A 17,522-nucleotide genomic window follows, 5' to 3' on the forward strand; every position below is an offset into this window, starting at 1 on the left:
TTTTTACAGGCAGAAGCCATTGTGCACATGGTATCTTGTATGTCTCCAGGAAGACTTCTTATGTGGACTGGAGCCTTCCAAGCTGCATTGTTCCCCAAGTGCTTCCTGATCAGGTACTTAACCTTGCGAATTCCTTCCTAAGGAAGCTGAATAAATGCCTCACAAAGCTTACTTAGAAATCAAGCAAGTATACAGCCAATATTCTTAACCTCAGGTATATGATATATGTGTACAAATAGGATGAATAGAGATAGTTGACCGTAACCTTTACAGAGATATGTTACATGGGACAGGCAGCATGAGACCAGCGGGGTCGGAGCAGGAGATGGTGCCCATCTCATTCCTCAGTCACACACCAGATCTCAGCCCAAATTCAGTGCACCAGGAATGATAGATACAAAGCACCAGACACACAATGGTTTGGTTCATGCACTGAAGGACACTGGGAGTGCTATGTAGAGAGGTGTAGGGGTGTACAAAGAATCACAGGGAGTCTGATTCATTTCCTATCAGCGGCATTGAGCAGCAAGCACCATTGAGCTTTGAATTTCCTGTGTTCCTTTCACCCTGCCGAGACCTGAAATGTGGCACCCAAGGTGTGACAAGGACTCAGACTGAGTCCCCTCACACAAATATTATCCTTGCGGAGACTCTAGAGAGATTTGTAGATTATATGGCCAGGAGGTTCCATGGTGATCTTCTGCTCTGACCTCCTGCATTGCACAGGTCTGATTAATTCCTGTTAGAACTAGAGCAGATCTTTGAGAAAAAACATCCCATCTCGACTGAAACGTGGCCAGTGATGGAACACACCATCATCCTTGCCCAGCTGTTCCAATGGCACAGCCCTAGACAACCAGAGATGTAGAAAGCACTACTCACAGACGCTGCCATGAGAGAGCTCAGTGTCAGTAAGGCATCCAAGACCCCTCCTAGACTGCGGAGTGAATTGCCCAGGTGTGGCTGTGAACCTTCAGTTGAAAGATGTTGCACCGTAGCTGCCAACTCTCCAAAATGCTTTGCTGTGCCCACCAGCATCACCTCTGTCTCGGTTGGGGTCAGCTTCAGCCAGCTGGTCCGTCCAAGAACTGGGCCATCTTGGTGATAGTGGTGTGGTCATACGGGAAGGAGAGGGAGGAGCTCGATATCATCTGCATATTGCTAGTGTTTGAGACCAGTTCCCATGGTGGCTGCATGGAGATGACGAAAATCCCCAGAGAGGGAACTGACCCTTGTGGGACTCCAGCCGCAAGGAGTCTAGTGCTGGAGATGCAGTTTCCCATCACCACTAATTGGGTGCATCCCTCCAAGAAGGATTCAGGCCATTTTAGTGCGTCCCTCTGGACTCCTGCTGTCTCTTAGGTGAGACAGCAGCATCTCATTGCCAACAGCGTCCAGGAAGCTGAGCATGGATGTCTGCCCCCATTCATGGACAGAAGATAATCCATCAGTGCCTCTAAAGCAGGGGAAGTGGATAGCAACTAATACGTATCAGAAGTTTTGAACTATAGAAAATGGCTTCGGGAAGCAGAAAACACTAGAGACTAACCCATGGCTGGCAGGGCTAAGGAAAAAAGAGGAAGATTTCCAAGTACATTAGCAATAAAGGAAATCCTAATAGGCCTTTACTAGATGGAGATGGTCACACTGTTAATAATGATGAAGAAAGGGCAAAAATGTCCAATGAACCTTCCTGTGCTGTATGTGAAAGAAGCAGGTTGTTGTCCTCATCAACATGAGCTTCTCTGCAGTCCCTCGGTAGCTATGGAGGATGGAAAAAGCACTTACCAGGGATCAGTATTTTAAAATCAGCAGCCCCAGGTCTCTCACACCCAGCGAGTGCTAAGAGAGCTGTCTGAGGAGATCTCTGCCCCGCTGCTGTTCATTTTAATAAATATTAGAACACCGGGGATATCCTGGAAGACTGAAAGAGGGTTAATGTTTGCCAGGATTCAAAAAGGGATGATTTGGATATAAAATGCCTATTGTCAATAAAGAATTAAAGGATAGGACTGCAGTTCATGCCTGTATTGGGCGATAACAAGTTGGGGTGATAAAGGGAACTGGGGAGATTGAATATACATAGACCACTGCAAGTTTTTTTACTTAGTACCACATGATATTAAAATTAATTAACTAGCACTAGACAAAAACAGCGAGGAGTCTTGTGCCACCTTAAAGACTAACAAATTGAATAGATCGTAAGCTTTTGTGTACTATGACCCACTTCTTCAGATGAATGGAGTGAAAATTACAATAAAAAAAATGAAGTCAGTCATAGCCCACAAAAAGCATCCTGAGAGAGATCATTGCCCATCATAATAACCACATGGATTGTGACTCCAACATCAGGTAAGTCCAGGTGGAGGTCGATCAGTAGCGACACTCTCAGTTGAACTGCATTTGTCTATCTCGCTTCCATCTGGCACAGGCCCACTGCTTCAACATCTGGCCAGCCCCATTTCCGACCACCGTTTTGTGGCCATGATGTCTTCTCTCACCTCTGAGAGGCTGAGGCCTGCATATTGACACTTCAGTAATAGCTCGCTGGCGGACATGGGCTTCGTGGCATCCTTCTAGGAGTTCTGGCTGCCTTTTTCTCAGCGCAGCAGTGGTGGGATGTGGAGAAAGTACATGCCCGGCTCTTCTGCTGCAGCTAAACCCAGGGCGACAGCCGGCGAAACGATGTGGTGAAGGAGCAGTTGGAGCTGGAGAGGCACCTGGCCGTCAGCCCCAGGGAGCCATTGTGCCAGGAGAAGCGGGAGGAGCTCTGGGCCCTGGGGAACATTGGGCCTGGGGCATGTTTGTACGATCCCACGTTCATCTCATTCAGGAGATGGATTGCGGCTCCCACTTCTTCTACACCCTGAAGAAAAAGAGGGAGGCTAAGAAGCACGTCACTTGCCTTTTGGCAGAGGATGGTGCCCCCCTCATGGATCTAGAGGAGATGCATGGAAGGGTCAGGGCTTTCTATACCAGCCTCTTCTCCAAGGATCCGACCGATGCTGATTCCTGCACAGTGCTCTGGTACAAACTCCTGAAGGTCAGTGCGAATGACCGGGACCAACTGAAGCTGCTTCTAATTCTGTCGAGTTCTCGGAAGCCCCTAATAAGTCTCCGAGCATGGACAGGCTGACCGTTGACTTCTACTGCATGTTCTAGGATGTCCTCAGTCCGGACTTTGGAACTGTCTGGGTCTGAGTGCTTGGGGAGCAGGTTCCTCCCTCTGTCACACAGAGCGGGGACCTCCGCAACCTTCTGAACTGGTGACCCAACTCGCTCCTCAGCATGAACTACAAAGCCATACCAAAGGCCATCTGTGGCTGGGGTCTGTGCTGTGTACATGGTCCATCCCAACTCGACTTACACCGTCCTGGGCTGCACCATCTTTGATAATTTCTGTTTGGCCCGGAACCTCCCGCAGCTTGGGTGCAGGGATAGTATTTCATTCGCCCTCCTGCCCCCAGACCAGGAGAAGGTGTTTGACAGGATGGAGCACGGTGTGGGTGTTAGTCTTCTGGCCTCAGTTTGTGGGGTTTCTCTAGGTGCTGTACACCTCCATGGAGTGCTTGGTCAGGCTCAGCTGGACCATGACTGAACCGGTCAGCATCAGGCAATGGATATCTCAGGGGCATCTGCTGTCAGGCCAGCTGTATATTCTGACAATCGAGACCTTCCTCTGTCTCCTCCACCAGAGATTGACAAAGTTTGTGCTCCGTGAGCCAGAGTGGTGGCTGCTCCTGTCAGCTATGTCGATGATGTGCTCCCCTTGGTCCTGCACCTGGGCAGCTTGGTGCAGGTGGAGGGCTGTCAGCAATCTACTCAGCAGCCTCCTCCGCCTGGGTCAACTGGGTCAAGAGCTCTGCCGTGAAGGTCGGAGACAGGTGTCAATTGGGCTTCCTCCATCCATGCATACTTGAAGTGGGTCCACTGCTCTATTTCAACATTTACCTTTCTGCCACTGTAACAAAGTGGCTTTTGGCAGGACACTACTAAGAGTATCAATTCATGACAAATTGCTTAGAACAGGGCAGTCGCAGGACAAGACTAGGGTTCCTCCATTACTGAGACACAGCAAACCAACCAAAAAGAGAAGACTTCCGTCTCACACCACTGGCTAATCAAAAGTCATACAAGCAATTTCCTCAGACACACCAGTTTCCCAGTATCACCATCAGCACCACTCCTTATGGGGATGAATGGTTATGAAAACCAAGACCCCAGTAAAAGAAAAACGGTTTTCCCAGTCCCAAAGGACCAAGCCCTAGACTCAGGTCAATATACCAGTCATATCTTACCCACAAATCACGCTGCTGCCAGTCCTTTAGAATCTAAAATCTAAAGGTTTATTCATAAAAAGGACGAAATATAGATGAGAGTTAAATGGAATCAAATACATACAAATATTACAAAGTTCTTAGTTCAGGCTTCTTTCAGGCTTGTTTTGGGCTTGATGAGATTACTGCTGATTCAAGCCAATCAAGTCTCTGGAGTACAAACATACCAGCTTGGCTGGGTCATTCAGTCCTTTGTTCAGAGCTCCAGTTTCAAGCATAGTTCTCCAGAGTCCAGAAGCAGGGTTGAAGACAAAATGGAGGGGTTTCCATGGTCTTTTATACCCTCTACCATGTCAAAGGAAACCCCTTAGTTCTTACTGTGTAAAATCACAGCTCACATAGGGACAGCATGATCATAACCAGCAAATTACAACCTTTCTGTAGACACCTTACTTGATCTCCTTTGTACAAGATTTACTGCAACTACAGGACCTTTGTTGCAACAGTGATCTATACAGTCCCAGTTCATGTCAATAATGTAGCAGCCACGCATCCTTCTCTGGTAGGATTTGGAGGCCAGGGTGGGTGAGCAGATGTGGAGATGGACAGGACTACTCCAGTGCCTTTCCTTTGAACTGGTACCGGCTCAGCATCCTCAACCCAGCCCCGCGGATCCTAGCCCCACTCTAGAGGGTAGCTCTGGAATTCTTCTGGCCAGGACTTCACTGGGTCTCTGCAGGGGTTCTGAGTCTTTTTTGACTGCCACTGCACATTGAGTGGATGTTTTCAGAGACCTATCCACAATGACTCCAAGATCTCTTTCTTGGGTGGTAACAGCTAATTTAGATCCTATCATTTCATATGTATAGTTGGGATTGTTTTCCAATGTGCATTAATTTCTCCTAACCATCCTGGAGCATACTTTGGGAAGTGGTCAGAGCCCTCCAGGATGTCAAGGGACCACCTCCTGCAATTCATGGCTTCTTCTCCACCTTTAGTTTGTCTCTCTGCTGCAGCCAAAGCCCTGAAACCAAAGAGCCCCCTCTGCTCCCTTGTGCCTCTCTCTTGACCCAGCTTCTTCTGGCCTATCTAGTCTCTGTGGACCAACATTTTTTCTCTCTGTTCTCTCTTCTGGCAGGCTCCATTCCTTCCATGTTCAGCAATCCATAGAAATGCTGAATGCAGTTATCCAGAATGCAGTTACTCCCTTCTTCTGTCCAGGCTATATTTTGTTAGGGCTGATAGTCTGTAATGACCAATCTATTTATAGACAGATGCCTCCATCCCAGCCTCCTGCCCCTTAGTATAAGGATCATGAGTGAAGAGTTCAGGAAAAGCCAAAAGAAAGAAGGATACAGACAGTTCATACAATCTAATGTGAGTTAATAGGGTTAAAATATCTCCTCAATGTGCAGTGGCAATCAAATGAACAGAATGTTGGGAGTCATAAAGACAAGGATAGATAATAAGACAGAAAATATCAGATTATCTGTATATCAATCCATGGTACGGCCACATCTTGAATACTGTGTGAAAATGTGGTCACTGCATCTCAAAAGAGATATATTGGAATTGGAAATGGTACAGAGATGGTCAACAGAAATGAATAGCTTCTATATGAGGAGAGATTAATAAGACTGGACTTTTCACCTTGGAAAAGAGAAGACTAAGGGGGATATGACAAAGGTCTATAAAATGATGACTGGTGTGGAGAAAGTAAGGAAGAAAGTGTTATTTACTCCATCTTCCATGAACTAGGGTCACTCAATAGAATTATTTGGCAGCAGATTTAAAACAAACAAAAAGAAGTATTTCTTCACAGTCAGCCTGTGGAACTCTTCACCAGTGGAACTTGTGAAGGCCAAAACTAGAACATGCTTCCAATAAGAACTAGATAAATTAATGGAGGATAGATCCATCAATGGCTATTATCGAGGATGGGCAGGGATGGTATCCCTAGCCTCTGTTTGCCAGAAACTGGGAGTGGGCAACAGGCTATGAATCACTAGATGATTCTCTGTTCTGATCAGTCTGTATGGGGCACCTGGCATTGGCCACTGTCAGAAGACAGGATATTGGGATTGATGGACAATTGATCTGACCCTGTATGCCCATTCTGATGTTCTTACAGAGACCCCAGATATATCTGTGCCCCCAGCTCCTGCTGCAACGAACTAGCCCCACTCTCCTCCCAGATCTGAGAGAGAACCCAAATGTCCTGCTGGTGTCTCTCTCTCTGCAGAGTTAGTAACAAAGGAAGAATATATGTTAATATCCTTGAGGGACTTGGCACAAGATGTCAGAACATGATAGTATTAGAGCTGAGTGGATCTAATATTTATTTTATTTCCCTTTTTTTATATGAGAATTAGACACAGAGCTCCTGTCAGCTAATTGCTAAGTTATCTGCCAAAACCTGGAGTTTTCAAGACCTTATGTAGCCTTTGGAATCATGGTTAAAGTTGCCACCCCCACCAAAATCTGAAATGGCTCCTTTTAGCTGGGGTCAGGGGAAAGGGGTGAAATCATTCAGCAAGTGACAGGGGGAGGGGAATAGATGAGCAAGTAACAGGGATGGGGCCTTAGGGGGGAAGAGATAAAGCAGGGTCGGAGCCTTGGCAGAAGAGGTGAGGAAGGGGTGGGGTTTTGTGGGTCCAGACAGCAGCAATTAGAAACGTGGAACACACTGAATTGTACATAGACCTATTCCCCAGTTTGTCATGCTGACACACCACAGTAATGTCAGGAAAGGATTTAATGTCTCTCTGACGCTCCGGTCAGTGATTCAGGAAAATGGCCCCGCACCTTGTCACCTGCCAGCTCTGCACGGAGCTTGGTCTGAGAGTCAGAGCACCAGGAGAAAACTTTAAGTCCACTTATGACTAAGTAGCCGGAGCAGCCTGACCTGGATCTGTTTGGTCCTCACTCCATAGATGATGGGGTTTAGCACGGGGGCCACAAGAAGGTTTGTGTTGGCCATGAGAATGTGGAAATGCAGGGGCACATTGTGGCCAAAGCGGTGCATGAAAGAGGAGAAGAGAACTGGGATGTAAGAGGATACAATGACACAAAGGTGGGAGCCGCAGGTCTCAAAAGTCTTAAGCTGGGTGTCCTTTGTGGGGAGGCTGAAGATGGCTCTGAGGATCTGGATATAGGAAACAGCAATAAAAATCAAATCCACACCTGTCACCATGAATCCCACAATGAGGCCATAGTAACTACTGATACGAGTGTCAGCGCAGGCCACTTCACCACAGTCATGTGCTCACAGTACGAATGGGCGATGATGTTGGTTCTACAATACGGCACCCAATATGGCATTGCAATATTGGGTGAAGTGAGCAACTGGGAAAGGAAGACGCACCCAGGCCAAGAGCCCTGGCAGGTCAAACTTGGAGAGGGATCATAAGCCAATGGGGGCTGGGGGGGAAATGCTGGGAAGAAGGGCCCTGCCACGCAGAGCCTGAGGGCATGTGGCCACCACCAGAGCGAGTGTCCGACCTGCAGCATCCCTGCAGCACAGCGAGGACATGGGCAGGGCCTGCGCCATGTGAGGGACGGACTGTGAACTGCCCTGACGTTCCAGAGACGCTGTTTGGGGTCCCCCATGTCACAGAGCGGGGTGATGGCTTTTCCTTCCACCTTTCCCAGTTTCTCCTTTTTTTTCATTTTTTAATTGGTCTCCTGCTGACAGAACGTGGTCAATACCGGTTAGGAGGGGGTGTTTGTGTCACACCCTTGTAACCCTTCTGCCCCTCTGAGTTGGCAGCAACAAGGGCCGGGTTCAGTATCCAGGGTTCCCTTTCAATAACACAATGCAAAACCGGCTCGAGCCCCCACCCAGTGACCTGGGACAATTACATACCACTCCCCCCGGGCGCCTCTAGGAGGCAACACTTCCCCTCTCGCAAGCACGGAGTCTGAGTGTAGCAAAATCCTTTTAATAAAGGAGGGAAACAATGCGGCATCATGTTGGGGAAACACCACAAACAGGATTCAAAACACAGACCATCAGCAAAAGACCAACCAAGTAAGTTTGGCAGTGTCCTTTTCCCCTTAGGGTCTTTAGTCCAATCACCCCAAAGTCCAACAACCCAAAAGTCTCTGACTCTGGTCAGTGCTGCCCCAAAGTTCAAAAATTTATCTGCAGAGTATTAACTCCACCCCAGCCTGGGTGGAATTTGGGGGGGGGGGGGCACACAGGATGTTAAGGGGCACCTTATGTGGTCCAAGGCTGACTGCCCCACCTCTCCATGGAGTTCTGCTGCAGCCTTTGCCACAAACAGCTGTGCTCCACCAGGCTCTTCGCTCCTGCAGCCATCCCAGCAAACTGCTCCGCTCTCCTCCACTCACTGTTCTGTGAGCTGCTCCAACCATCCCACAAACTGCTCTGCTTGCTGCTGAGCAATATATCTTCAAGCTCCCCCACTAGTTAACACAGCACTCAGTGATCTCAGCTCAGTAAATTTAGCTCTTTTCATAGTTTCAGCTTGTAGCAGGGGAGCCCCCCTACTAGTGCACCATCAGCCCAAAGTGAACTCAGCTCAGCAGTCTCTAGCTGGACTCCTAGAGGAATCAAAATTAACTCTGCTCTTCAACAGTGGAGAGCAAATGAGGCATAAACACTGTGATACACCCTCAAAGGGCAACCCACAACACCCAATACACACACCTACCCTCAATCTCTCTCCATTCACTGGGCATTGGAACTCATGTCCCTTGTCTAGCAAGGGCTACATAGTTGATGGTGAGACTCTCTGTCATAAAACAGTCTCATAGTCCTTCATTCACATCATCAGGGTAACAACACTTTATTCCTCCTACCCCAATAACGGAGAAATTGGGGATCCCACAGCTGTCAAAGTGACCATTTTGGGCTGCCGTGGGCTCATGCTAGGCGGAGTGGGTGTGCCTATGCAAACAAGATCAGCCCCCGAAGTTCGTCTCTACACTCGCCGTAATTCACCACCAGATGTCTGGGCAGAGCTCAACCTGACTCTGCCTACACCAGTAACTGACAAAAGTTTTACTGACATAGTGCCAGTGCAGACAAAGCCTGAGCTGCGAGATAGTAAAGACGCCCACTGCCGCAAGCCCTGCACTGTTGAAGGGAATTGCAGTTTTCTCTCACCAAACCCAGCTGCTTGCACAGATATATCTCCAAACTCTGCCTGAATCTCTTCCCAGACTCTGCTGCATTGCCCCAGAGTTTTAAGTCCTTGGGACTTCCAGTTGTTCCATCGCCAGGATGGCTCCTTCGTTCTTTCCCTACAGCCCCATTACCTCTGCCCTCTCTTCTGGTCAGGGGACTCTCGAGCTTTCTTCTGAAAACATCCAGCGAAGGAGCTTCCACAACCTGGCGAATCACATGTTCAATTGTCCTCCTCGTTGGAGAGTTTGGAAGCCTTTCCCAAAATTTCACCTAAATCTGCTATGCTGGAGTTTGAACTCTTGCCCCACCCTCCGTGGTGAGACAGAACAACTTTTCTCCTCCTTTTCTTTGTCAGCCTTTCAAGTATTTAAAGACTGATGTCATGTCCCCCCTCAATTTCCTCTTTTCTAAACTAAACATAGCCAGTTCCTACAGCCTTTTCTTGTATGGTTTGTATTTCTTCCCTTGGATCAGCTTTGTCTTTTGACTCTGGGTCCCTCTAGTCCAACACCCTGTTAAAAGTAGGACCTACCCTGATAGAGGCAGGTATCATCTCCCATGTCTTGCATGTTATACCTCTCGGAATGCAACCCAAACTATCTTTTCTGTTTTTCCAATAGCAAAAAACCCCACCCCCCTGAGAGATGAAGCTATATGAACTTAACCTCAGTACAGACAGCACGAGGTAAGGGGAGGAATTGTTCTCTTGACCTAGTTACCACCTTTCCTGGAGGTGGATTTCCCTCACTGATGGGAGAACCCCTACAGTCGGTGTGGGTAGTGTTTACACAGAAGTGCTACAGCAGTGCCTGTATCAAGTTAAGTGTAGACAAATCCTCCAGCAGATCTTCCAGAAAAATCACCCAGTCTGGATCTGCAGACATGGGGAATTGGAGAATCCACCACTTCCCTTCGCACATTGTTCCAATAGTTAAACACCCTCAGTGCTAAACATTTGGCCCTTATTTGCAGTTAAAAATTTGTCTTGGGCTTTCCTCTGTCTTTCTTTGCTATATTACAGAGCCCATTATACCCCTGGATTTTTCCCCATGAAAGTCTCTGTTTGATCATCCCTTTTGTAATATAAATAGATGAGGATCTTTATGGCTCTCACTATTTGGCATTTTCTGCAGCCTCCAATCCTTTTTGTGGCTCTTTTCTGCACTCTCCAAATTTTTCAATATCCTTTTTGAAATGTGACCTCACAACTGGAACAGTCAGTTTCACCAATGCCACGTGTAGAGGTAAAATCCTTCCATTGCTCCAACTCACCCTCTCCCGTTTATGCATCGAAGGATCACGTCAGCCCTTTGGGCCACAGCATCGCACTGGGAACTCACAATGAATTGGGTGTCCACAGTGACCCCTAAATCCTTTTCAGTGTCCTGAATTCCAGAACAGTGTCCTAGTCTGTTGGTTGGGCCTGCAATCTCTCCTAATGCAGAACAAAACTTTCTTGAACACATCTACCGATGTCTTTAAACATCTCTTATCAATGTTCAGAACTTCCATTTCATTGCTTGCTGTCTATGGTTCCCTTTTTCCCATTTCTATCTATTGCTCCACCGGCCAATTGCCGACTTAGTTTTGTCACTGAAACGGGTTGGTAGCCAAAGCTGTCCACTTTCTTGATTATCGGAATTATGGCTTTTTAGCTTTTAATAAACTCTTCTTCATGGATTCCGGTTGTCACTCCATTTACTGTCTAATATTTTTTCCCAATCAGTTTTTCTGATAATGCTCAACATACAATCATAGATTAATAGAATATCAGGGTTGGAGGGACCTCAGGAGGTATCTAGACCAACTCCCCTCTCAATGCAGGACCAACATCAACTAATCATCCCAGCCAAGTCTTTGTCAAGCCGGCGTTAAAAACCTCTAAGGAAGGAGATTGCATCACCTCCCCAGGTAACCCATTCCAGTGCTTCACCACCCTCCCTAGTGAAATAGTGTTCCTAATAGCCAAACTAAACCTCCCCCATGCTACTTGAGACCATTGCTCCTTGTCCTTGTTCTGTCAGTTCTGGAGAAAATTGGCTCCTCTGAAGCACTAAGTATCTCTAGAGATTACTGTGTGTGAACTGTTCTCTGTTTCTCCATTGGAATGTAATCAGTTCCAATATTTAATCTTGTTCTCCTCTATCATCTCACCCCTCTTTGTTTCTTTTCTAACCCAAACAGTTCCAGACATTTCACTCTGTCTGCTCTGGCAGCCTCCCCCATTCTCAGAGCCTGTCTGGAAAACCCCCCTTTCTATCTGCTACATGCTTTATAGAGACTGAGTGACCAAACTGAGCTCATGCCAGAGCAGGTTATTCTCTTTGCCATTCCTTAGGCATCTGAACATTGTCTTTGTTTTGGCCATTTCTGCAACTGGGCAGGAGTTTGTCAATGAAACCAAGAGATTTTCCTGTGGTGTGTTCTAGTTGGGATGGTTTCCTTGCTATACGTTTTGGAAAAGGTTTGGTGTTTTCTGCACTTTCACATTTTGAGGAACCGGGAAGGGTTGCGGAGGATTGCAAGGGTGAATAGGAATCGAGAGGACTTGTAGCCAGTGGGTGCAGGGGATAGACCGGAGAATCACACTGTCACCAGGAAAAGGCAAGTCTACGTGATTGGGGGACTCCTTACGGAGAAGACTAGACAGGCCTGTAACTAGAGCTGATCCAGAGAACAGAAGGGTGTGGTGTCTGTCGAATGGTGCTAATATGGGATGTGGACCTGAGGCTGAAAAGGATCCTAATGGGGAGGGGCAAGATTGTCCTTCACGTGGGGAACAAATGATACGGCTAGATTCTCGCTGGAACGTATCAAGGGAGACTATGCCAGACTGGGGAAGACACTTAAGGAAATCGAGGCTCAGGTGATCTTCAGTGGGATTCTGCCGGTTCCTAGAGAAGGGCAACAAAGGTGTGACAAGATTATGGTGATCAACAGATGGCTCAGGCAGTGGTGCTATAAGGAGGGCTTTGGGATGTATGGCCACTGGGAAGCATTTACAGGACAGAAACTGTTCTCTCGGGATGGACTTCACCTGAGAGAAGGAGGGAAATAGTCCTTCTAGGATGGAGGCTCGCCCAAAACTGATAAGAGAGGTTTAAACTAGGAATTTGGGGAGATGGTTGGGAGATGTCCAGGTAATCTCCATTGCCAAAATTTAACCTTGAGAGGGAAGAAAAAAAAGTAAGAGAGGGTACAGCCGTGGACAGAAGAATTGACATAAGGAGGAAGGTTAGTGTAGATACCAGTCTAACAGGTGATGCTGGGTGGATAGAATGTCTGTGCCTAATCGGGTAAAGAATGTCAGTGAAGCAAAACGGCAAAAATTAAGATGATGTACACTTATGCGAGGAGCCTAGGGAACAAAATGGAGGAACTAGAGCTACTGGTGTGGAAAGTGAAACCGATATTATAGGATAACACAAACATGGTGGAAGAGTAGTCATGACTGGAGTACAGGTATTGAAGGTTATGTACTGTTTAGGAAGAGAGAAATGAAGGCAAAGGTGGTGGAGTAGCATTGTATATCAATGATGAGGTTAACTGTAAAGAAATAAGAAGTGATGAAATGGATAAGACAGAGTCTGTCTTGGCAAAAATCACACTGAGAAAGAAAAGTTACTAGAGCCTCCCCTGAGATAGTGCTTGGGGTGTGCTACAGACCGCCGGATCTGATTTGGATATGGATAGAGACCTCTTTAATGTTTTTTAATGAAGTAAACACTAATGGGAATTGTGTGTGATCATGGGAGACTTTATCTTCTCAGATATAGACTGGAGGACAAGTGCTAGTAAGAATAACAGGGCTCAGATTTTTCTGGATGTGAGAGCTGATGGATTTCTTCACCAAGTAGTGAAAGAACCAACAAGAGGGGATGCCATTTAGATTTGGTTTGGGTGAGTAGTGAGGACCTCATAGAAGAAATGGTTGTAGGGACAACCTTGGTTCAGTGATCATGAGCTAATTCAGTTCAAACTAGATGGAAGGCTAAACAAAAATAGATCTGGGACTAGGGTTTTTTGACTTCAAAAGGGCTAACTTTAAAGAATGACGGAAATTAGTTAGGGAAGTGGATTGGACTGAAGAACTTGTGGATCGAAAGGCGGAGGAGGCCTGGAATTACTTTAAGTCAAAGCTGCAGAAACTATCAGAAGTCTGCATCCCAAGAAAGGGGAAAAAAACCATAGCAGGAGTTGTAGACCAAGCTGGATGAGCAAGCATCTCAGAGAGGTGATTAAGAAAAAGCAGAAAGCCTACAAGGCGTGGAAGATGGGAGGGATTAGCAAGGAAAGCTATCTTATTGAGGTCAGAACATGTAGGGATAAAGTCAGAAAGGCCAAAAGCCATGTAGAGTTGGACCTTGCAAAGAATTAAAACCAATAGTACAAGGTTCTATAGCCATATAAATAATAAGAAGAAAACAAAGAAAGAAGAAGTGGGACCACTAAACACTGAGGATGGAGTGGAGGTTAAGAATAACCTAAGCATGGCCCATAGCTAAAGAAATACTTTTCCTAAGTCTTGAATGAGGCTAATGAGGAGCTTAGGGATAATGGAAGGATGACAAATGGGAATGAGGATATGGAGGTAGATATTATCACATCTGAGGTAGAAGTCAAACTCGAACAGCTTAATGGGAGAAAATCGGAGGGCCCAGATAATCTTCATCCAAGAATATTAAGGAACTGGCACATGAAATGCAAGCCATTAGCAAGAATTTTTTAATGAATCAGTCAACTCAGGGGTTGTGCCGTACGACTGGAGAATTGCTAACCTAGTTCCTATTTTTAAGAAAGGGAAAAAGTGATCCAAGTAACTATAGGCCTGTTAGTTTGACATCTGTAGTATGTAAGGTCTTGGGGAAAAAATGAAGGAGAAAGTAGTTAAGGACATTGAGGTCAATGGTATTTGGGACAAATTACAACATGGTTTTACAAAAGCTGGATCGTGCCAAACCAACTGATCTCCTTCTTTGAGAAGGTAAGAGATTTTTTAGACAAAGGAAATGCAGTAGATCTAATTGACCTCGATTTCAGTAAGGCATTTGACACGGTTCCACATGGGAATTATTAGCTAAATTGGAAAAAGATGGGCTCAATATGAAAATTGAAAGGTGGAATAAGGAACTGGTTAAAGGGGAGACTACAATGGGTCTTACTGAAGGGTGAACTGTCAGGCTGGAAGGAGGTTACTAGTGGAGTTCCTCAGGGATCAGTTTTGGGACCAATCTTATTTAACCTTTTTTATTACTGACCTTGCACAAAAAATGGGAACGTGCTAATAAAGTTTGCGGATGACACAAAGCTGGGGGTATTGCTAACACAGAGAAGGACCGGGATATCATACAGGAAGATCTGGATGACCTTGTAAACTGGAGTAATAGTAATAGGATGAAATTTAATAGTGAAAAGCAAGGTCATGCATTTAGGGATAATATACAAGAATTTTGGTTATAAATTGGGGACACATCAGTTGGAAGTAACAGAGGAGGAGAGGACCTCGGAGTATTGGTTGATCACAGGATGACTATGAGCCGCCAATGTGATATGGCCGTTAAAAAAGCTAATGCAGTTTTTTTAGGATGCATCAGGCGAGTATTTCCAGAAAGATAAGGAGGTGTTAGTACCGTTATATAAGGCACTGGTGAGACCTCATCTGGAATACTGTGTGCAGTTCTGGTCTCCCATGTTTAAGAAGGATGAATTCAAACTGGAACAGGTTCAGAGAAGGGCTACTAGGATGATCCGAGGAATGGAAAACCTGTCTTATGAAAGGAGACTCAAAAGCTTGGCTTCTTTAGCCTAACCAAAAGAAGGTGAGGGGGATATGCTTGCTCTTTATAAATATATCAGAAGGATTAATATCAGGGAGGGAGAGAATTATTTAAGTTTAGTTCCAATGTAACACAAGAACAAATGGGTATAAACTGGACACTAGGATGTTTAGACTTGAAATTAGACGAAGGTTTCTAACCTATTAGAGGAGTGAAGTTCTGAACAGCCTTCCAAGGGGAGTAGTGGGGGCAAAAGACATATCTGGCTTTAAGATTAAGCTTGATAAGTTTACATAGGGGATGGTATGATGGGATAGCCTAATTTTGGCAATGGATTTTAGCATTGATCTTTGATTATCAGCAGGTAAGTATGCCCAGTGGTCTGTGATGGGATGTTAGATGGTGGGGTGGATCTGAGTTACTGCAGAGAATTCTTTCCTGGGTGCTGGCTGGTGAGTCTTGCCACATGCTCAGGGTTTAGTGATTGCCATATTTGGGGTCGGGAAGGAATTTTCCTCCAGGGCAGATTGGCAGAGCCCTGGAGGTTTTTCGCCTTCCTCTGCAGCATGGGGCATGGTCACTTGCTGATCACTCTGATTCTCTGCAACCTTGGAGTCTTTCAAACCACATTGATTTGCAGACTTCAATAACTCAGACATAGGTTAGGGTTTGTTACAGGAGTGGATGGGTAGATTCTGGGGCCTGCTTTGTGCAGGAGGTCAGACTAGATGATCATAATGGTCCTTCTACCTTAAATCTATGAGTCATTATGAGAATGGCCCACTACAGTGGCTATCTACCGGCTGGTGTTTCCTGATGTGCCTATTAAGGGTTACCCACTCTATGATGTGTAGGAATGAAGCGATTATCTGGATCAGTTCTCTTCATAATTCATTCCCTAAGTAATGAAAATCTCATTTTTCAGTCCCGTGTGAAAGCAGCATGCGATCAATCTGTCGCTCTGCATCTTCATGACAACAACCTCCAGGAGTGGATGCAGTGTCTCATGTTAACATGTCTCTCTGTCTAGGCATTTGTACTGCTACATCACCTAGAGCCTGGGCACATACAGGAATCATGAGAACGTACGGTACACACACTAGACCATTCTGCTCTCAGAGTTTGGACACCTTCTCCCCTACTCCATGTCAGATTCCAATACAAACTGACAAAACTTCACCACCCCTCCACCTTCATTCTGCTGGGCATTCCTGGCCTGGAGAAAGCCCATGCTGGATCTCTCCCTTCTTGCACCATGTTTATGCCATAGCAGTCTTGGGCAACTTCACCATCCTGTTCATTTGAAGACGGATCCAGCCTCCATGAGCCCATGTCCATTTCCTCTGATGCTGGCCATCACCGATCTTTACTATCTACGTCCACCGTTCCAAAAATGTTGAAACATTCTCTGGTTCAGTTCCAAGAGATCGATTTCAGTGCCTGTTTCATCCAGATGTACTTCATTCTCACTGCTTCTCACAGTGATGCAGTCTGGAATCCTCGTGGGCATGGCTCTAGATCGCTACGTGGCCATCTGCATCCTCTGAGCATATTCCACCATCCTACAAACTCTGTGGTGGCCAAAGATCGGCCTGGCCGTGGTGCTGCGTGTGGTATGCTCGTAATGCCCAAACCCGGTGCCGTCCTGCAAGCCAGTGCCATATTGCAGAACCAACATCATCCCCACTCATACTGGATGCGATCACATATGCGCATGTGAAGCTGGCCTGCACAACATCCGCATTAGTACTTATAGGCCTCTCGTTTGGCATTCTGGTGACCGGTTGGACATGTATTTCTTATTCACTCTGTCCTATAGTGGTGAGGCAGATACTCAGGGGCAGCCTGCCACACAAAGGAAACGCCCGGCTCACAGACTTTTGGTACCTGCAGCTCCCACCTACTGTGTCTCTCTTCACATTTTGCATCCCATCTTCGTTCTCCATCCTCACACACGCGGTTTTGGCCAGAAATGTCCCCCCCCCCCCCCCCCCCCCATGCACTCTCCATGTCTCCTTGCTAATGTGTATTCTCCTTGTGCCCCCCATGCTGAACCCCAATCACTATGGGGTAGGACCAAACCGATCAGAAACAGGTTGCTCCATTCTTCACTTGTAAAGGGACCTAAAGTGTTGTCTTCCCACATGCATTTCGCCTCATACTGAGCCTCATGCATAGCTGTGGCTGGTTCAGTGGTGCCATCTCTTCCCTGAATCACTTACTGGACAGTCAAAGAGACATTAAATCTTTTTCCTGAATCTTAGTGTGGCAGTGTCAGCATTAGAACTGAAGGAATTTGTTTTATGTAAACCTACC

At 46.4% G+C, this 17,522-nt stretch overlaps 1 protein-coding gene across 1 annotated transcript in view; it reads right to left on the reverse strand.

Moving 5' to 3' along the window:
• Window positions 1-7,143: 7,143 nt before the first annotated feature.
• LOC116829668 (olfactory receptor 52E4-like) overlaps window positions 7,144-17,522 on the reverse strand; it is a 37,531-nt gene continuing 27,152 nt past the window's right edge. Inside the window, exon 4 of the mRNA XM_075069046.1 lies at window positions 7,144-7,495. Coding sequence (XP_074925147.1) covers window positions 7,144-7,495 — 352 coding nt within the window. The remainder of the gene's footprint in view (window positions 7,496-17,522) is intronic.

Source organism: Chelonoidis abingdonii, chromosome 1, assembly GCF_003597395.2.
Source record: "Chelonoidis abingdonii isolate Lonesome George chromosome 1, CheloAbing_2.0, whole genome shotgun sequence".
Lineage (NCBI taxonomy): Eukaryota > Metazoa > Chordata > Testudines > Testudinidae > Chelonoidis > Chelonoidis abingdonii.